This window comes from Dictyostelium purpureum (assembly GCF_000190715.1).
Source record: "Dictyostelium purpureum unplaced genomic scaffold DICPUscaffold_60, whole genome shotgun sequence".
In the NCBI taxonomy this organism is placed as follows: Eukaryota; Evosea; class Eumycetozoa; order Dictyosteliales; family Dictyosteliaceae; genus Dictyostelium; species Dictyostelium purpureum.
In genome coordinates, this window is record NW_003519397.1 from 66,590 (window position 1) to 87,613 (window position 21,024).

General features: G+C 26.2%; 9 protein-coding genes across 9 annotated transcripts; 6 read left to right on the forward strand and 3 right to left on the reverse strand.

Annotated features, from left to right (window-relative positions):
- Positions 1–414: 414 nt before the first annotated feature.
- On the forward strand, positions 415–2,084 carry DICPUDRAFT_150002 (uncharacterized protein; the record flags this gene model as incomplete). Its single annotated transcript, XM_003286006.1, has 2 exons — positions 415–1,016; positions 1,100–2,084. 2 exons carry the CDS (start codon positions 415–417, stop codon positions 2,082–2,084), a joined length of 1,587 nt encoding a protein of 528 aa, XP_003286054.1.
- Positions 2,085–2,435: 351 nt separating this feature from the next.
- Positions 2,436–3,833, forward strand: DICPUDRAFT_30367 (uncharacterized protein; the record flags this gene model as incomplete). The annotated part of the gene is made up of 1 exon (XM_003286007.1): positions 2,436–3,833. One exon carries the CDS (start codon positions 2,436–2,438, stop codon positions 3,831–3,833), a length of 1,398 nt encoding a protein of 465 aa, XP_003286055.1.
- Positions 3,834–5,379: 1,546 nt separating this feature from the next.
- On the forward strand, positions 5,380–7,248 carry DICPUDRAFT_76969 (uncharacterized protein; the record flags this gene model as incomplete). The annotated part of the gene is made up of 1 exon (XM_003286008.1): positions 5,380–7,248. The coding sequence occupies one exon, from the start codon at positions 5,380–5,382 to the stop codon at positions 7,246–7,248; it is 1,869 nt and encodes a 622-aa protein (XP_003286056.1).
- A 502-nt stretch (positions 7,249–7,750) lies between these two features.
- DICPUDRAFT_54015 (uncharacterized protein) lies at positions 7,751–10,298 on the forward strand. The gene is made up of 5 exons (XM_003286009.1): positions 7,751–7,823; positions 7,897–8,226; positions 8,281–8,879; positions 8,945–9,477; positions 9,536–10,298. Exons 2-5 carry the CDS (start codon positions 8,068–8,070, stop codon positions 10,216–10,218), a joined length of 1,974 nt encoding a protein of 657 aa, XP_003286057.1. The 5' UTR covers positions 7,751–7,823; positions 7,897–8,067; the 3' UTR covers positions 10,219–10,298.
- Positions 10,299–10,735: 437 nt separating this feature from the next.
- DICPUDRAFT_97263 (uncharacterized protein) lies at positions 10,736–11,826 on the forward strand. The gene is made up of 3 exons (XM_003286010.1): positions 10,736–10,948; positions 11,017–11,124; positions 11,199–11,826. The coding sequence occupies exons 1-3, from the start codon at positions 10,840–10,842 to the stop codon at positions 11,720–11,722; spliced, it is 741 nt and encodes a 246-aa protein (XP_003286058.1). The 5' UTR covers positions 10,736–10,839; the 3' UTR covers positions 11,723–11,826.
- A 25-nt stretch (positions 11,827–11,851) lies between these two features.
- Positions 11,852–13,325, reverse strand: DICPUDRAFT_54020 (uncharacterized protein; the record flags this gene model as incomplete). Its single annotated transcript, XM_003286032.1, has 3 exons — positions 11,852–12,328; positions 12,411–12,679; positions 12,757–13,325. The coding sequence occupies 3 exons, from the start codon at positions 13,323–13,325 to the stop codon at positions 11,886–11,888; spliced, it is 1,281 nt and encodes a 426-aa protein (XP_003286080.1). The 3' UTR covers positions 11,852–11,885.
- Positions 13,326–15,191: 1,866 nt separating this feature from the next.
- Positions 15,192–16,220, forward strand: DICPUDRAFT_97265 (uncharacterized protein; the record flags this gene model as incomplete). Its single annotated transcript, XM_003286011.1, has 1 exon — positions 15,192–16,220. Exon 1 carries the CDS (start codon positions 15,285–15,287, stop codon positions 16,218–16,220), a length of 936 nt encoding a protein of 311 aa, XP_003286059.1. The 5' UTR covers positions 15,192–15,284.
- A 59-nt stretch (positions 16,221–16,279) lies between these two features.
- DICPUDRAFT_97266 (uncharacterized protein) lies at positions 16,280–18,262 on the reverse strand. Its single transcript, XM_003286033.1, has 3 exons — positions 18,105–18,262; positions 17,738–18,025; positions 16,280–17,632 (listed from the first exon to the last, which is right to left on the reverse strand). The coding sequence occupies exons 1-3, from the start codon at positions 18,233–18,235 to the stop codon at positions 16,312–16,314; spliced, it is 1,740 nt and encodes a 579-aa protein (XP_003286081.1). The 5' UTR covers positions 18,236–18,262; the 3' UTR covers positions 16,280–16,311.
- Positions 18,263–18,640: 378 nt separating this feature from the next.
- Positions 18,641–20,318, reverse strand: DICPUDRAFT_76975 (uncharacterized protein; the record flags this gene model as incomplete). The annotated part of the gene is made up of 2 exons (XM_003286034.1): positions 18,641–19,138; positions 19,170–20,318. The coding sequence occupies 2 exons, from the start codon at positions 20,316–20,318 to the stop codon at positions 18,641–18,643; spliced, it is 1,647 nt and encodes a 548-aa protein (XP_003286082.1).
- Between the last annotated feature and the right edge of the window lie 706 nt (positions 20,319–21,024).

Here is a 21,024-nt window from a genome sequence, read left to right on the forward strand (position 1 = left end):
GTGGCTATTGATGAATGTGACGAATATATTTAAAAATGATTTTTAATATTTTTTCTTTGTATTTCGTTTTTTAGTGTAAATATCATTTTTTGAAAAACAAAGGAACCGCAGGTGGACCTAATAACGATAATAATATTAATAACTTTTTATTTATTTTATTTTTTTTTATTTTTTTGTATAATTTTCAATTGGAAAAAAAAGTGTATAAATTAAAAAAAACTATTATTTTATTAATCAGTTGTTTTATTATAGACTAACAAGTGTCCACGGTTTTATAGTTATTATTATAATTAAAAGATATAATTAAATTTTATTATAATTTTTTTTTACAATAATTTCATTGGTTTACACACAATTATTTTCAACCTATCATAATACCAAACTTTTTTTATAAATCAACAAAAGAAATAAAAAATGATGATGAAAGTATTATTGTTATTATCAATTGTTATCGCAATTGCCAATGGTTTTTCACTTTTTACTAAAAGTGATGAATTCCCATTAAATGTTAACAGTCGTTCCGGTGCTTATCAAGGTATTTACATTGATAATGCTCGTGCTTTCTTAGGTGTTCCATATGCTAAACCACCAACTGGTTCACTTCGTTTCAAACCACCACAAGATAAAGGTTTCCATTGGGGTATTTACAATGCTACTAAAAGTGCTCCATCATGTTTCCAATCTGGTGCTACTGCTGCCTCAAATTATAGTGAAGATTGCCTTTACTTAGATGTCTACACTCCAAAATATGTACAAAGAACTGAAGGTATTTTCGATCAATTACCAGTTATGGTTTTCATCCACGGTGGTAGATATTGGACCGGTAGTGCTTTAGACTTCCCAGCAGATAAAATGGCCGCTTTAGGTAACGCTGTTGTTGTTGTTATGCAATACAGATTAAATGTCTTTGGTTTCCAACCATTCGATTCAAATACTAATCTTGGTTTACTTGATCAACAATTAGCTTTGAAATGGGTTAAAGATAATGTCTTTGCTTTTGGTGGTGACTCTAACAAGTAATTATCATTTACTATATATTTAAAACTAATTTTAAAAGTGTTTAGTCATACTAATTTTTTTATTTTTTTTTAATTTTTAGAGTAACTATTTTTGGTGAATCAGCTGGTGGATCATCAGTTTTATATCACTTTATTACCCCATCATCATACAATTTATACGATCGTGTTATTGCTCATAGTGCTTGGCAATGGTATATCCCAACCGTTGAAACCTCACGTGTTAAAGCTGCCACCTGGGCTGCTACTAAAGGTTGTGCCAATACCACCTCAACTGGTGCACCAGATTACAACGCTATTGTTGAATGCCTTTCAACCAAAGATGCTCTTTCAATTACCGCCACCACTGCTCAATCAGATTTCTTTGTTCCAATGATCGATGGTAGACTTATTACCACTTTACCATTAAACTCATTCAAATTAAAACAATACAACCAAAAGGCTGAAATCATCATTGGTCACAACTATGATGAAGGTAACTATATGGCTTATTCACGTTTAGGTTACAAATCACCAAACCAAACTGTCACCGACACCACCTATTACAACTCTTTAAGAAAATACTTAAACGTTTACTTTAACCCAACTCAAGTTGAAGATATCGTCACTCTTTACGAACCAGTCAAAGCTCAATTAGGCAACTGGTACGCTGGTGCAGAATTCTTTGCTGATTACTATATTATTTGTGGTTCCATTTTAGCCGCTGAATACCTCAATGGTACCCAAACCAACTTTAGAACCTACATCTTTAACTATTCATCACCAAACTACCCAGCCAATGATTGGTTCTTAGCTGCTTCACATGGTAATGAATTAGCTTACGTCTTTTTCACCGATATCTATACTCCATTCGTTAAAACTCCAGAAGATAACTTATTGTCAGTTAGAATGAACAGAGCTTGGACCGATTTCGCCGATACTGCCAATCCAAAATCAATCTTATCCGAATGGCCAACCACCTACCCAAGTGCTATGTACTATGGTGACAATGCTAACATCTTTAATGAAGTTAGACCATACCTTAAAGATATTTGCTCTTCATGGAGACCATATCTCGAACAATATTAAACAAATATAAATAACCCTTTTTAAAAAAAATTTATAAAATTAAAATAAATTTTATCATATAAAAATAATCACGCATAAGTGTGTGTTTATAAAAATCAAATTTGAAACTATAATTTTTTTATTTTATTTTTTTTATTAAATCTATTGTTATATAATTTATTAAATATTTAAAGTCAATTTAAATTCGTTTTTTTTAAAAAATCAAAATTTTTTTTTTATTTTTTTGTTTTTTTCATTTTTTTTTTTTTCATTTTTTTTTTAAATTAAACGATCAAATAATATTACTTTTCATTATTTTTTATTTTAAATATTTATATTACTCTTTATAATAGATAATAATAGATAATAATAATGCTATTAAATAGTTATATTAGAAATTTTAAAAAGTTAAATATTCAAAATCAAAAGCAATGGTTTGGTTTAAGAAATTATTGTGCAACTACAAAGAATGAAAATGTTATCGACATTTTAAAAGCAAGAGGATTTATTCATCAAATGACAGAAACTGATGATGTAATGAGATCAATAACTGAAAAGAAGAAAATTACATTTTATACAGGTTTCGATCCAACAGCAGATAGTTTACATATTGGAAATTTATTGACATTGATGGTAATGTCACATTTAAAGAAGCATGGTCACAACCCAATAGCAATTGTAGGTGGAGCAACAGCATTAATTGGTGATCCAAGTGGTAAGTCAACAGATAGACCAGTTTTAAGTGAGGATTTTATAGAGAATAATTTAGTATACCTCAGAGAGAACATTAGAACCATTTTGGGCGAAGATACAACAATTCTCAACAATATAGATTGGAATAAAAACCTTAGCATCATCAATTTCCTTAGAGATATAGGCACATATTTTAGAGTTGGCACAATGATTAAAAAAGATTTCATTCAAAATAGATTAAACTCTGAAAACGACGATAGTGGCATCAGCTACACAGAGTTTACATATTCATTACTTCAAGCCAATGACTTTGCACATCTTTACCATAACAATAAATGCGAGTTACAAATCGGTGGTTCTGATCAATGGGGTAATATAGTTTCAGGTATCGATCTTATCAGAAAGAGATACAAGGGTCAAGGTATGGGTTTAACCATCCCATTACTCACCAATAGCGAGGGTCAAAAGCTTGGCAAAAGTGAAGGCAACTCCATCTGGTTATCACCCCACAAGACCTCTTCTTACATGTTCTACCAATATTGGATCCAAATAGCCGATGCTGATGTAGAGAAACTTCTAAAACTTTTCACATATCTCCCACTAAACGAAATATCAGAAATTGTATCACAACACAACCAAAACCCACACCTTAGAACAGCACAAAAGAAACTATCTGAAGAAGTCACCCGTTTAGTTCACGGTCAAAAAGGATTAGAGGAAGCATTATTAACCACCGAAATCCTTTTCGGTAAATACTCTGATGCTCTTTCAAATCTCGACGAAAATAACAATTGCATTATCGAAGGTAAAAGCGTTGGTGACCTCTTATCAAAAGCAAACTACATCTCTTTAAGCAAGTCTAAATACCTCAATCAAAAAATAGTTAACATTCTCTCTGAAGTATCGGGTATATCCTCAACACAAGCAAGAAAGCTATTCACAGATAAGGTTGTTTTCATGAACAGCAAATTAATCAATGACCCAAAAATAACCTTAGCTGAAAATCAATTAATTTCAAATCATTTCATTTTGTTAAAGTCTGGTAAAAAGAATTTCCATTTAATAAAATTCGAATAATAAATAAATAATAAAATAAAAATATAAAATAAAGAATATTCTTTTAAATAATAAAAAAAGATAATAATATTTATTTTTTTTCTTTTTTTGTGTATTATGCAATGGTGGTTGCATTTTAAATAATTATTAATTTTTTTTGTGGAGTAAAAATTATTTTAATAAAATCAATGATCATAGTCATTGTTTAAATTTTATATTAATGATCTTTTTCCTTTTTTAGAAATTTTTTGTTGTAAATTTCATTTTTTTTATTTAATTATTAAAATAAAATTATTATTTTTTTTTTTAATTTAAGATTTTTTTTTTTTATTACTGTACCATCAAATGTGTCATAGTTTCAAGTACACTAGTTTCAATAAATAAACTTAGTCAATCACTTTATATTATTTCAAATTTAATAACAATTTATTAATAGCGTTCTGAACATGGCACTAAGGTAGAACATTCATTTGTTTTATATAAATAAAATATTTAGTAGTGCCTATATTCAAGAACTTCAATTTTTAAAGAAAAGTATATGAAACAACTTGAAACAGGTGTGCAAATCTCAGCAACTCTTTGATGTCCAAATTAAAATTATGCCATCGGTGTTACTCTTTAATATAAAAATGAAATATAGAACACTATTACAGAAATTATATTATGGTTTTTCAAATCAAAGTTTAGAGATTATTCCAATTAACGTAAAATCTTTAAAATTATAGAAAAGATCATTAATAGTATTTAAATACCTTGACCAATTTCGTTCAATTTAAAAGCTATTATAACGAAGGCAACTGTATTTTATCTATAGGTAAAACATATTTTAACCATAAGGTTTCAACGAATGGATTTACCTCGCCCTCTAATCAAATCAAAATTTCAAATTCTAGGTTAATGCTCATTTTATTAAACAACTACAAGAACTTCATACATAAACGAAATGAAAAAAAAAAAAAAATAGAAAATAAAAAATTTATTTTAAAATTGGGTTTTTTTATTTATTAATATTAATTTTAATTTTTTGTAATAATAACAAAAATTTTTTAAAAATCATAACTTAAAAAATAAATAAAATAATGAGAAAAAAAAAAAAAAAAACAATAAATAATAATAATAAAAGAAACTTATTTTATTTTTTTTAAATCTTTTTTTATTTTTATTTTTAATTTTTTTTATTTAACCTTAAAAATTAGGTTAGCAGAAAAAAAATTTCCCTTTGTGTTAAAAAATGAATTTGAAAAGAAAAAAAATATTTAAAAAAAAATAATAAAAGGCAAAGAGGGGTTTTTTTTTTGATGGTGGGATTTTTTATTTTTAAGCCTGGAAATAAACCGTAATTTTTCGAAAAAAATATTCGTATATTTTTTTTAAAAAAACCTATTTTTTAAAGTTGGTTTTTAGAGTATTTAAACAAGATTAATTTTAATGCCGTTTTTTTATTTATTTTATTTTATAAATAACAAATAATTAATGACAACAAATATATATTATACAAAAAATAAATATATAGATTATAAAACAAATATAATAAATAAAATAAAATAAATTAAAATAAAAATAAAAAATGAATTTTTTATTAGTTTTTTTAGTTTTAGCAATTATAAATTATGTAAATAGTATTCAAGTAAAATTTGATACCTCAATTATAGACTCTTGCACAAAAGCTGCTCCATGTAATTTAGCTACTAAACAAGTATGGGTTGATGGTACAATTCCGACTGATGGTGATGATATCATTATCGATTTTTCAGGATTATTAAATGGCAATGGTCAAACTATATATTTAACTGCAGTTGGTTTAAATATGGAATTAGCATCATTTTATTTAAATGGTGGTGGTGCATCAAAAAATGGTTTTATTACAAATTTAGTTTTAGAAAATGCAAATTTAAATATTAATCAAAATGATAACAGTTGTTTCAATGTAACCCAAGCTACAGTCACTATTACAGATACCGATAAAGACGGTAAAAATACAATCCAAACCAATAATTTTATCGCCAACGAAGTAAATTTAGTTATCGATGGCTATGCTAATATTGTATCAGGTAATTTTTCACTTCAAAGCTCCTCTGGTGCACAAAGTTTTATTCAAGGCGCCTCCAGTATCAATGTAACAGATTTTGCTACACTCAATGCACCAGTTTACCATTATAGTTCCGGTCTCTTAGAGTTTTCATCTGTTGTAAATATATTTGATACATTTTACTCAAATGGTACAGTAAGCAGTCATAACATTACTATTGGCTCATATTCAAGTAATTACGAATATCTATCAGTATCATACAACACCTTGTTCCTTAATGCATTCTTAGTTATCACCGATAGTCGTAATAATGTTACTGTTCAAGATTTGGAATATATTGGTTCTCATCATGCTATATATATTGGTATCTTATCAATGTTAAATATTACTGGTGTAGTTAACGGTAATACCGTAATTGATGGATACTATATTGTTATTTTAGGTAAATTGTTGTTACCATCCGGTTATACAATTAGCAATATGAATGCACCAAAAATTTATGGTGATATTCTAATTCAAGATAGTTTAAAACCAACCATTATAAATTCTGTTTATGCTCCATCTGTTAGTATTTATGGTGGTAATGGAAATATTTCAATCAGTAACTCTAACCTATATGGTGTTTCAATGGATTCAAAAGGTAGTTTAGATATTTTAACCAATACAACCATCAAGGCTATCTCTTGCAACGGTTTTGTAACTATTCAAGACTCAGCAACATTAACATTGACCAATCGTGGATTCGTTTCTACTTTAAATATCTATGGTAGTTTAGAAAATAAATTTTATTTAATAGGGGACACTATCACTGTTTTCAAGACTGGTTCAATCCATTCATCCTACAGTATTTATGCTAATATTAATAGCTTTGGTACTATACAACTTGAAACTTCAGCAGGTTTCAATTCAATTTATGTTAATGTTGGCTCCTCACTAAATTTAGACTTTCCATATCAGTATTTTAATGGCTCTTTAACTTTTGCTCAATCAACAAGTTTAAAAGCATCATTTGTTGAGTATAACTCAAAGGTCCCAGTTATCAATGTAACAGAAAGTCTCATAATAGATTCAATCCCAATTAATATTGAGGTTTCATATATAACAACCACTCCTTCAAAAGGTGATAGAATATTTTTATTTAGAGCAGGTAATTCAACTGGTGTAAATATAAAAACAAGTGATATCACCCTTTCATTATATGATGGTGTTCCATTTGATTCAAAAATTTTATACAGTATTTCAAAAGATGATCAAGGATGTGTATATATCGAATTTTCTAAATCTTATAAAGTTGTAATTGCTGTAGTTTGTACTGTAGTCCCAATTGTTTTAATTGCTGGTATTGTTATTGCAGTTGTTCTTATAAAAAGAAAAAATAAGAATAACGAAAGAATTCCTTTACTTTAAAAATTATAATAAAAAATAATTACTTTTTTTTTCTATAATAAAAATGAAAAACTATCTATTTTATTTATTTTTAATTTTTAATTAATGAAAAAAAAATTGTATAGAAATAATTTTCAATTATTAGAATAAATGAAAATTATTCTCTTATTTTTATAATCTTTTAAAAACTATTAATATCTTTGTTCACTTAAAAGAGTATTTCAATTTTCAAAAATCATAAAGTGTAAAGATAAAAATAAAAAAATATCTTAAAGATTTAATTAAAAAATTGAAAAATTATTTATTTTTTTTTTATTTGGGGTTTATATTTTTATAAAACTGTTAATATTTATGAAAATTATTTTATAAAAATTTATTATAATATTAATTTAATTTGTTTTATGGAAATATCAAGGATGATTAGAAGGGAAAAAATAGAAAAAATAGAAATAATAGAAAATAAAATTAAAGGTAATTTAAAATATATAAAATTTAATTTTAATTAGAATATTCATTAAATGGAATTTATATCAGGTTTTAAATCATTTAGAGATGGGCTATTACCTTTATGTGGAACATCCGAGTTTATACCACAGGTAGGGTCAATAAATTTAAAAACTATAAAAAATAAAATAATTTTATACAATAACTAATAGTTTTTTTTTAAAGTCATGGTTTGTTGGGCCGAGTGGTGAAAATTCTGAAATATTAAATGAATTAGTTTTAATTGCGTTAAAACATACAATAGATGCTAGAAAAGAATTTAATACAAAGGATGATAATAAAATCATTGATGAAAATTTTAGAAATGGTGAAATTTATAAAAATGCCATTGATGAAATGAAAAAAAAAACAGAGTCAATATGTTGTTTTTTGAAGAAATCTGTTCCTTTTTCATCTTTGAGGTATCAAGGTCATATGAATTCAGATGTATTAATACCTGGTATAGTTGGTTTCATTTCTGCAATGATTTATAATCAAAATAATTGTTGCTATAAGGTAAGTTTAATATATTGTACATGTAAAATAGGTTTATTAATTTTTTTTTTGTAGGGTAGCCCAACTACATCCTATATTGAAAAAGCTGTAGTTAACGATTTGAACCGTATGGTGGGATTTCGCTTTGGTGATAAAATTGATATGTTACTTTCTAAAAAAGAGAGATTGAAAAAAGAAAAAAATCTAATAACACCTTTTGGACATATTGCATCTGGAGGAACAATTTCTAATTGTGAAGCATTATGGAGCTCATTTTGGGTTAAGTTTATACCATTGGCACTTAAAGAGGCAATAAAGAATGAGAGTATATTAAAAAATGCAGAGTTAGTTAATGTTTTATTACCAAATGGTTCAAAAAGGAAATTACTTACCTTGGACGCTTGGAGTACAGTTAATATTAGTTGTGATGAATGTGTAAGGCTGCCATATAAGGTTGCATACAAGTATAATGTTGATCATTCATTAGTTATGAGTCTTTTAAAGAAATACCATCCATCCGATATGGGTTTGGTTGATTTTTTTAACACACATGGTTTGAGATCTCCCGTGTTTTTAGCTCCAATTACATGCCACTATTCAATTCCTAAATCAATTGCCCTTCTTGGTTTAGGTTTTAAATCATTAATAACAATTGCTGTTGATAATAATACCAGGTAAATAAGCTATTGCTACTATTATTACTATTTTTAATGTATTAATATAATTTTTATTATTAAAGAATGGATTTAGATTGTTTAGAAAATACTTTGGAAACCTGTATTGCTAACAAAACACCTGTTATAAATGTTGTTCCTATACTAGGTACAACTGAAGAAAGTTCAGTTGATGATCTTGAAGGTATAGTTGGAATTAAAAAGAAAATGAATAACCTGTATAATTTTGATTTTTCTATTCACTGTGATGGAGCATTTGGTTGTTACTTTGCCTCTTGTATAAGAAAAGATTACCCAATTGATGACCCAGAAACAGATGTAATAAGCCCAAGCAACTGTCATCTCGATTACAAAGTAGAACCATATGATGATTTTAATAAACTTGACCCACAGAATTATTTAAGCGACTATTTGATCAGACAATTAAAAGCATTACCTTTAGTCGATACCATAGTTGCAGACCCACATAAAACAGGCTACATCCAGTATCCCGCTGGTGCTATTCTTTATAGAAATGGAAAGTTTAAAGATGTTCTTTCTTATAGGGGCTCTTATATTATGGAGAGTAGTGAGCAAAACATAAACACTGGGGTTTATTGTAAGTAAAATATATTTCACTGACTTATTATATTTGTACTAATTTATCATTTCCTTAGGTATTGAGGGTTCTAGACCGGGAGCTGCTGCAGCAGCAGTTTACCTCGCTCATTCTGTGGTTAGAACAAGTAAGAGCGGATATGGAATGATTTTGAAAAACAGCATGCTTAATTCTAAAATATTCTATCTTCATTTGGTATGGTTGGCTTCGTCTAATGATGGCTTTATAGTTACAACTGTAAATAAACCGGATGAAGAGTTATTAAAAAAGATTAAAGAGAGAATCTTTAGGGAGGGAGAGTTTATTGATACTGATGAAATTGCACAGGATTCTGAACTTGTAAAGCTTTTGTCAAATGTAGGAGCTGATCTGAATGTGCTTGCGTATACCTTTAATTTTAGAAATAAAGATGGAACCATAAACGATGATTATGATAGCTTCATAGCATTTAATAAAAAGATAAATGATCGTTTTGACTACTCCCCCGAACAGAATCTAGAAGAATTTGACTTTGTTGTTAGCTCTACATCTTTTGGACCTTCATACGGAACAACTGCTATAAATCTGATGAAACGTTGTGGTATTGATAAATTCCCAGATGATTTTGAAGTACCTTTAGTTCGTTCTGCTATTATGGATATCTTTTCTTCACAATCAATAAAAAACTCAGTATTCACTAAAATAATGAATATATTGAAGAGTGAACTAAATAGATTTTCTAAAGAAATGACTAATTATTAATTACATATTAATAGTTTATGAAAAGAAATAAAAAATTTAAAATTTAAAATTAATATTTAATTTTAAAAAAAATAAAATTTAAAAAAAAAAAAAAAAAAAATAAAGATTTTTTTTTTATTTAAAATTAATCTATTTAATTTCATTTATTAATTAGTATACCAATATATTTATTATTTCTATTTTTAAATCATGAGCTTTTATTGGGTGTTTTAATTTTAAAAGAGCAATAAAAAAAAATTAATGTAAAAAAAAAAACTAAAAATAAAATTCAAAATAAATTTATTTTGTAAATTTATTTGAATTATTATTTAAACAATATTTTTTTTTTTTATAAATAAATTAAAAACATATGTTATAAATATATTTATATTTTTTTCATATTGGTGGGGGGGTAGTTAGATATAAATTTTCAAATTATAAATATATTTATTTTTTAATTTTTTTTTAATTTTTTTTTTTATTATTGAGTGTGGTTTTTTATTTATTTACATATTTTTTCTTTATTAAACTTTATTATATAGATATAAAATTTAATATACAAACTATTACATATATATAATATTTTTATAATCAAACTATATTTAATTAAAGAAAAAAAAAAAAAAAGAAAAAAAAAATCAAATGAAATTTATTGCAATTTTATTAATCGCCCTTTTGGGTTTTGTCTCGACAACATCGGCCTCACAAGCAGAGTGTGATTTTTGCGATGTTGTAGTAAATTATGTTGAAGGTAATAATATATTATTTAATTTAAAATGGTTTATTATATAATTATTAACTCTATTTTTTTTAATATAGGATTTGTTTTAAAGAATAAAACACAATCAGAAATTGAAACCGAACTTGAAAAAGTTTGCAACCTTGTATCACCAAACTTAAAATCAACATGTGATAATATCGTTATGGGTAATTACTGTCAATATTTTAATTAAAGTAATAATTAACTTTTATTAATTTTTAATAATTTTCTATTTCTATAGCTTACACTGAAACAATTATTAAATTAATTATTATGAAAGAAAACCCAAGTACAATTTGCCAACAAATCAAAATATGCCCACAAACTCCACAACCAAGTCTCTATGAACAAATGGCATCATTTAATCAAGATAAATTAAAAGAAATCAAGGGTGAAGTTTTAAAAAAAGCATCTCCACTCTTAGGTAGAACTAGAGAAAGCTCTGATATTTGCTCCATTTGTAAAATCGTTACCGGTGATGTCATCGTCATGGTTAAACAAAACAAAACAGAAAGTGAAATTATTTCAGATTTGGATAATGTTTGTAAAGAGTTTAAAGTATTTGCTAATCAATGTACTCAAATGGTAGAACAATATGTACCAGCCATCATTGGTATGATTGAAAGTGAAGATCCACAAGAGATTTGCCAACAAATCAAATTATGTCCCCCATCAAACAGCAATCACAACAACAATAACAACAATCACAACTTTTACAACCGTCCAATTAACAAAGGAAGACTTTCAATTACAAAGAATTTTTAATTTTTTTTTTTTCCCAATCTTAAAACAACAAAAAAATATATAAAATAAAAAAAAAAAAAAAAAGATAATCTAAATATAACTAAATAAACAATAAAAGTTTTTATAAAAAGAGTTTTGTTTTTCTTTTTTAATTTTCTGATTTATTTAAAATAGTTTAAAATATTTAAAATGGTTTTAAGAAATCGTGGTTTAAAGCATCTTGAGGAGTGATACGCTTTTCGGGATCTAAAACTGTACATTTTTCAATTAAGTCTTTTAATTGATTTATCTTCTTCATATCTTGGTCGGGGACTTGAACACCTTTGGGAAGTAAAAAGTGTAGTATATCTTTAGTTGGTTTGGTTACGTCATAAGGTACTTTTCTCATTGTCTTTTCTATACTATCAACCTCTTGCTTCATGAATACCAAATTGTCATTGAAATGATTTGAAACAAACTGTGATCTCTTTAACATTTTCTTTGGGAATGGACCTTTGTATTCTAAAAACAATCTAATCATATCATTATTTGTTTTACCAGGGAATAAAAATCTACCTGTAAATAATTCTGCTAAACAACATCCAACACTCCAAACATCGATTGCATAATCATATTTAAGACCTAAAACTATTATTAAAAAAAAAAAAAGAAAAAAAAATTAATATTATTTATAATAAAACATTAAATGTAAAATAATTAATCAACTTACTAATTTCTGGAGCTCTATAAAATCTACTAACTAAATAAGGAGTGATTTCAGATTCGTGGGTTTCTCCAGCTGATCCAAAATCAATTATTTTGATTGTATTCTTTGCTTCATTTACTACAATGTTATCTGGTTTGATATCTGAATGTAATATTTTAGAGTTCTTTATATGCTTTAAAGCAATAAATAATTGTTTTGCGTAAACTCTAACTGCACTTAAACTAAGACCAACATTCTTGCCAAACTTCTTTATTAATTGATGTAAACTCATACTAATATTTAAAAAAAGAAAAAAAAACATTAGTATATTATAAATTCAAATATATATATTAATATATGATATACATACCTCATTGCTTCAAAAACTATACAGAGATGATTTCTATATGAGAAATGATCTTTCATTTGTACACAATGGGTTTTTTGATTTGCTGAGGTATTGTTATTGATCTTTTGAAGGATTTCAATTTCTTTTTGGCCTGCTCTATTCATTGATGGACGATTTCTAATGATTTTAATAACAACATCTTCGTTAGTTTTAGTATTTTTAGCGGAAACTACAGTACTAAAAACACCAGATCCAAGTGGTTCAAATATTTGATATTTATCCATAATTTCACCAACTTTAAATTTGTAATAACCGTCTGCATCGTCCCAATTCTCTGACAAGTTAATAGATGGATTAACAATAACATTGGTATCAACAATATTTGTATCTTGAAGAGCTTCTGATGTTTCATCTGATGGTGAGTCACTAAACATATCTAAAACTGGTGCTGATTTTTTTGGTGGAGGTGGTGCCTCATTCTTTATTGCTGCTGTAGCTGGTTTGATTTCTGGTTTGCTTTTTACTTTGAGATCCTCTTTATCAATTTTACCTCTCTTTTTTAAATCTTCTTCTGATGAGCATGAATCCATTTCACCGTCATTTGATACCTCAGTATCTCTTTGATTACTTTCTTTTCTCCATTCAATAACACTATTTTCATCTTCCTCTTCTTCTTTCTGTTCTTTATTATTGTTTTTTTCGATTGATGATTGTTGTGTTGGTGGTTGTTGTACTGGTTGTTGTACTGGTTGTTGTACTGGTTGGGGTGACGATTGTGTTGGTTGGGATTGTTGATATTTTTCCATGATTTTTTGTCTTTTTAATCTATTTTCTTCTAAAATTCTCTTAGCCTTTGCCTCCTCATCCTCTTCCTCAATAATTACCGGCTCTATAATTGGGATTGATTTAATACTTTCATCAGGCGATTTGATATCTTGAGATATTCCATTTCTTCCTTTTTCTTTTTCCTTGATTCTTTCTTTTTCTCTTTCTCTTTCTTTTTCTCTTTCCCTTTCTCTTTCTCTTTCTCTATCTCTATCACGATCACGGTTAGCTTTATAGTCTCTATCATATCTATCTCGGTCTCTGCCATCATATCTATCTCTATCTCTGTGGCTATCAACTCTATAATCCCTATCTCGGTCTCTGCTATCGTGATATCTTTCTCGGTCTCTGCTATCATGTGATCTGTCTCTATCTCTGTCTCTATCCCTATCTCTATCTCTATCTCTATCTCTGCTATCATATGATTTATCCCTTGAATCCCTTTCATAACTTCTTCTTGATGATGATTTACTATCCTCATTTACTGAACCACTAAGAAATGCTGTAATACTATTAGTTTGAGGCTTTCCTATATATTTTCCTCCATTTCTAGATGAAGAATTATTATTAGATGATGATTTAGATTGTGTCGATGATAAATTTGTTGTAGAAGGTGGTAAATTATTATCCTCAACCTCGCCTTCCTCTTTACCTATTCCTGGTGAATCTTGTTTTAACTTTTTTGGTGATACCGATGGAGTAATTTCTAAACTTCTTTTCTTTTCATTTTTTCTATAAAAAACAAATAAATGAATTAGTAATTTGTTTTTAAAAATAAATAGTTTTAGTTTTTATACATACTCAATTTCAGTGTCTATGTATACCATGGTTTTATATTTGAAATTAAAAATAAAATAAAAAAAGAAAAAAAAAAAAAATAAGGATTAGTACTTGATATTTAAATTGTATTATATATTTTCTTTTAAAAATATAAACAATTATAATTATTTAGTTAATGCAAGTATTAATTTGAAATAAAAACTATAATATGTACTACTATACTATTATTATTACTACTATAATTAATTAAAATAAAAATAAAAAAAACCAATTAATGAAAATTTATAAAAAGACAAAACAAAAAAAAAAAAAAAAAAAAAAAAAGGGAAAAATTTAAAAAAAAAAAAAAAAATTTAAAAAAAAAAAAAAATTTTTAAAAAAATAATTTTATTTTAATTACCCCCTTTAAAAAATTTTTAAATTAAATCTTTACAAATGGACTAAAAAACAATAAAATCTAGAAAACTATCAGTCCAACAAATTAAATAATCAATAAATTATTATTTATAAATAAAAAGATATCTATTAATATTCCATTTGTTTTTTTTTTTCTTTATTCATTTATTTATTTATATATAAATAGCTAAATAAAAATTATTATTAGCTATTTTTTTTATGCTTTTCATTTATTTATATATAAATAGCTAAATAAAAATTATTATTATAATTAATTTGACCAGAAATAAACGATATTATTATAACTTTTTTTGTAAAAAAAAAAATGAAAATTTAATAAATATTTATTTTTTTTTTTTTTAAATTTTTTTTTTTAAAAATTTTTTTTTTAATTTATTTTTTTTATTTTGTTTTTTTTTTTTTTAAGTAATTATTTTTATATCTATTTTTTGTACAATATTTAATGCTTAATACTAAAAGCTACCTTGTTAAACAATAATAAAGCAATAATTAACAGTAATAAAATAATAAAAAGAATAACAACAGAAATGCAATATAATAATAGCAATATCCAAGACGATGTTATGTTAAGTCATAATATTGACAGTTGGAAATCTTATACATATATATACGATGTTGCCATTGATTATTTATTAAAACTACATGCACCAACTATTCAAGATTTCCAAAAGGTATTATCAAGCGAAGTTGCATCCGAACAGGTTATTCGTTCAGCATTCTATTCAGCATTCTATACAAAACAAAATATAATAAATAAAAATAATTTTAGAACCAATAATAATAATAATAATAATAATAATAGACACCACAATAAAAATATTGAAATTATTGACGAAAATAATGATACACAAGAGATTATAGAAGAAATATATGTAAATCAATCATGGTTGGATTATTTCTCAAGTAGAATTCAATATAAAAGTTCAAACAATATAATATTTAAAGTTAAAAGATTTAAAAAGAGCGCATTAGAAGAAGTGTTTGGACTTCCAACAAGCAATGGTAGCAAGCATAAAAATGAACAATATTTATCAAATAATTTATTTAAAAAGATCAAGACCGAAAATGACCCAAATCTTTATTTTAAGCCACAAGACACCTCGCCAATTAAAAATAATAATGGATTTAATGACGACGACAACTATTTAAGAGTAGAGGAAGATAGCGATGATTCAGTGCTCAAGTATAAATATGAAAAAGATTTTATTTTAGTTAAAGATGGTAAACCATTAATCATCACACTCTCACCTGATTGGGGCATGCCCTTTCATATTAAAAGCGAAGTGCAACAAGTCGATACAAATATACCCTTCCCACAATCACCAAATAATAAGAATGGAAATAATAAAAATAATAATAATAATAATAATAAAAACAATAAAAACAATAACAATCCAAATAGAAACAATAGAGGAAATGGAAAAAACAAAGATGATGATGAATCATGGTGCGGTTTAATGTAAAACTATAAATAAATTAATATATATATTTCAATATACTTTTTTTCTTTTTTTTTTTTTTTAGAATTTAAAAAAAAATTTATTATATTTTAAATTATTCCTTCTTTGAAAAGAATGATGTAATATTTGTTTGTTTTTGATCAGGCTCGGCGGCTGGTTTCTTCTTTGATTTAGAGGCTGTTGGTTTTTTTACTTTTTCTTCAGAGGCTTCTTTTTGTTTTTTATTTGATGATGGAGCCTGTTTGATAACTGGAGCTGCAACTTCAGATTTAGCAGGTGACTTGGCTTTGGATGGCGATTTAGTTATTTTCTTTTTTGGTTCCTCTTCTTCAGATTTATCCTCTTCTTGCTCTTCCTCTTCTTGCTCTTCCTCTTCTTCAGATTTGACTGCTTTAGTTTTCTTTGATGATTTAGATGGTGATTTTGCTTTAGATGGGGATTTGGATTTTGATGGTGATTTTGAAATATTTTTTGATTTTTTTGGTTTTTCCTCTTCCTCTTCTTCTTCCTCATCATTATCTTGTTCATTCATTTCCTCATCAACCTCTTCTTTTTTAATGAGTATATTCTTTGATAATTTTTCTTTTTTTTCTTTTTCTTCTTTTTCCTTCTTTTCTTTTTCTTCTTTTTCTTTTTTCAATTTCTCTTCTTTTTCTTTTTTTTCTTTTTTTTCTTTGTCCTCTTTTTCCTTTTTCAACTTTTCCTCTTTCAACTTTTCCTCCTTTTCCTTCTTTTCCCTCTTTTCTTTTTCCTCTTTATCTTTCTTCAATTTCTCTTCTTCAGCCAACTTTTGTTTTTTCTTGGTTTCTTTGTCACTTTCTTCATCTTTTTCCTCATCAGAATCCAATGGTCTCTTCTTTGACACAATTTGAGGTTCTTTATCACTATTACTCATCTCTTCATCAGAATCATCAAGGTTTCTACTATTTCTTAATCCAGATCTTTTGAAGGTTGGTAATCTAAGTTCTTCTTCGCTGTCATTGTCTGATTCATCCTCGCTATCTGATGATTTCTTTTTCTTTTTAGGTACTGGAGTTGGTTTAGCGATTGATGCTGATTTTTTACTTTCTTTTTTAGCTGCTGGTTTCTTTTTGCTTGGTGATAATTCTTTTTTACTATCTTTTTTAGATGGTGTGCTGGTTGTAATTGATGAAATATTTTGAACATCCTCCTTTGCTTTTGCAAATAAATCGACTTTAGATGATACACCTGTAGTGAAAAAACTATTTAATGTTTGTGTAGTTGATGCAGCTGGTTTCTTTGATGGTGTAGCTGTAATATTATTAGTTGTTGTTGTTGTTGTAGTAGTGCTAGAAGTTGCTGCTTGATGTCTAAATGGAATTGGTGCAACTGAAATTGGTAATGATCTTTTTAATGTTCTTTTTTTAAATGATGTTGAACTAATTGGTATTTGTCTTTAAATAAAGAAAATGAAATTTAAATATATAAAAAAAATATAAAATAATTAGTTTCTTTTTGAATTTTTTATTTTATAAAATATTAGTTATGTATATACATACTTATTGAAATAATCTGGTCCTAATTCAACTATATTCTTATATTTATCTTTAAATGCCATATATGAAAGAGTAATTACACTAAGAGGATCTTTTGGTAACGATTTACCTTTAGAAATGCTATATATATGTTCACTATGTAATGATTTGAATTTTGACTTTGAATTATCCAAACTATCATTTGATGCTAATAAATATGTAATTGAATTGTTTTGTTCTTTTAAAACCCCTGATAATAAATAAATTGGTGATAATTCATCTTTATTTTTATTATAAAAATAATTTAAAATTCTATTTAAAATTAAAATGTTAAAACTCTATTTTACTACTATACTAATATTACATATGTTGTTTATGATATTCTATTTACTCTTTTGAAATATTTGGATGTATTTTAAATTGTTCTGATATCCATCTAAAGTTTACTGAAAAACCATCGTCTAATATTATCTTTTTTAACTCATCCAATATTGATACTACTTTTTCTTCTGCTGTCGACATCTTTATCTAAATAATAATATATTAATATACAATAGTGTGTATACTATATTTTAAATTATAATTTGTAAACACAATAAATTTTTAAAAAATAAAATAAAAAAAAATTAATAAAAAATTTGAAAAAAAAAAAAAATTTAAAAAAAAAAAAATTTGGGAGGGATATACAAAGAAATAATTTTAAATAAATTAAATAAATAGATTTATTTATTTTTTTTCTATAAAATTAGATTTTAATTTTTATATTTTTATATTTTTTGTTATTATTTAATGAAAATTTTGAAAAAATAAATAAAAAAATAAAGAAATAAAGAAAAAAAAAAAAGAATTAAAAAAAAAATTATATTTGTTTGTTTTTTTTTTTTTTAAGGTTTTTTGTTTAAAATTTTGGACTATAATTGACTATGATTAACGATGCTTTTCGGCGGTAGGTGGGTTTAGTGGTGCCCAACGTATACATTTTGGATCAATACGGGAGGATTGTTTTGAATAAACTTTGAGATGCTCTTCAATAGCTTTTGGTGTTACAGAAATGATATGTTGACCTTTCCAATATCTAATTAAATTTAATGATTGAAGAGTACTAATAACGTCCTCGGTTCTAATAGATGTCATATTTGATATATCTAAAATTGATAAATTACCTTTATGTTTTCTTAAAATTTCTAATAAAACTTGGGTCCAATAAGATCTAAAACTGAGTAAACCCAAATCTGATAAAGGCTTTTCTGGTGTCCCAACCTTGTTTTCCTTTTTGGATAATTCGTAAGAGAATGAGATAAGAAGTTTTCCAAACCCTTTACGTTGATAGGGTGGTAGTGTTAAAATACAAGCAAGATTGTAACCATCGGGTGAATCTTTTTCTTTTGAAATAGCCAACCATGTGGCAACCTCTTTGATCGCATTCTGTCATAATGTAAAAGAGGAAAGGTTCAACATCATAGTAGAGAGTTTTGTGATCTAAAAACAACTTGGCCAAGAGACAAAGATTTTGACAATAGATTTTATTTTTTTTGCCATCGACTTCAAACATTGAAAGGTTACCACTTCTATAGATTTCATTTCCTGGTGGATGACGAAGATCGCATTTTAATTTGTGTCTATTAAGTGTTTTCTTTTTCTTCATATACTTGAGACAAAATTCGCAAAGGAATAACTTATCACATTTTGCAAACTCTTCTGGGTATGGCGAGAAATACCATGTGTCAATTTCATAACGACCCAACTCTATAACATTAATATTCTTTACTTTGGTGATCTCTTCGTGTTCTTTTTCTATAGCTGACAATTTGTTATCTTCATCGGCACCCTTTTGAATGTGGTTCATCTCTTCATACTTTCTTTTAATTTGACGTGTGACTTTTCTAAATTGACCATCTGATTGAATCTCTGCCAATGGTACATTTGGTTTATTTTCTGACTCTATACGACTGAAATCCATTCTACTCTCGTGTACCCATTCATCCAAACGACGATTGAACTCGTGGTAATGTACATAGTAATCGAATGTGCCTGATTCTGACTCTGCTTCTCTTTTATCAATAATTTCACATTTACGATATTGGTCATCTCTCCAACGGCAATAAATATGTGTACCAATTTCCAAAACTTTTCTATTTGAATTTGGCTCTGTAATGTTTTGCTGTGGTTGTTCATTCTCTTTATTGGAGTGAGTACCATTTGTTGTATTTGATGTGGGTGCTGATTTTTTATTTGCTGTTTTACTTTGTACATTTTCGGTTCTTTGTCTTTTATTTCTTGTTGATATTGGTGCAACCTCTTCCCTCTCTTCTTCATCATCTTCTTCTTCCTCCTCTTCATCTTCTTCATCATCTTCTTTTTCTGTACTTTTACTATTTTCTTCTTCTTTTTCGTCATCATCATCGTCATCTTCAATTTCTTCGACAGCAGCTGATATTGACTCTTCCTCCTCCTCCTCCTCATCTTTGTTATCTTCTTCCTCTTCTTCATTTTCATTTTCTTCTTCTTCTTCTTCTTCCTCTTTATTTTCTATTTGTTCTTCTTCATTTTCTTTATTCTCAATATTATCTTGTTCATTTTCGATGATTTCTTCGGATAGTGCCATTTTTTTTAAAAATTTTTAATTTGAAAATTTTAATTTATTTTTTTATTTTTTAAAATTCATAAAAAAAAAGATTGGTGTGAAGAGAAATAAGTGTGTGAATGAATAAAATTTTAAAAATTATAACTATGTATGTATTTATTTAACTATTTAAATAATTTATTATTGATATTTATTAATTTATTTATTTATCTATTTATTTTTATTTATTTTTATTTATTTAAATTTATTATGTATAAAAAAAAATTTTATGAAAGAAAAAATTGTATGTAAAAAAAAAAAAAAAAAATTAAAATAAAGTGATTATTATAAATTATATATATGTATTAACAAGAAAAAAAATAAAAAAACCAATAAAACTTTATTATATACAATATATACTTTTATTTTATTTATATTATTTTAACAAATGTTTAATATGGTTAATTTTAAATTTATGTGTTCTTTTTTTTTTTTTTTTTTTTATATGGAGGAATTTGAAAAAATTAAAAAAAATTAAAAAAAATTGTGTTTTTAGTTGAATTTTTTTTCTTTTTTTGTTTTGTCTACCTTTGTTTTCCATATATTTTTTTCTTTGTCGGGGTGAAAATAGTAACTAGTTTCCAAAAAAATAATGTTTTTGACCTTTGTTTCTTTTTTATCTAAAACCATTTGTGCACTCGGCATATTTTTTTTTTACCCCCCCCCCCTCTTATGTTTGATGACTCCC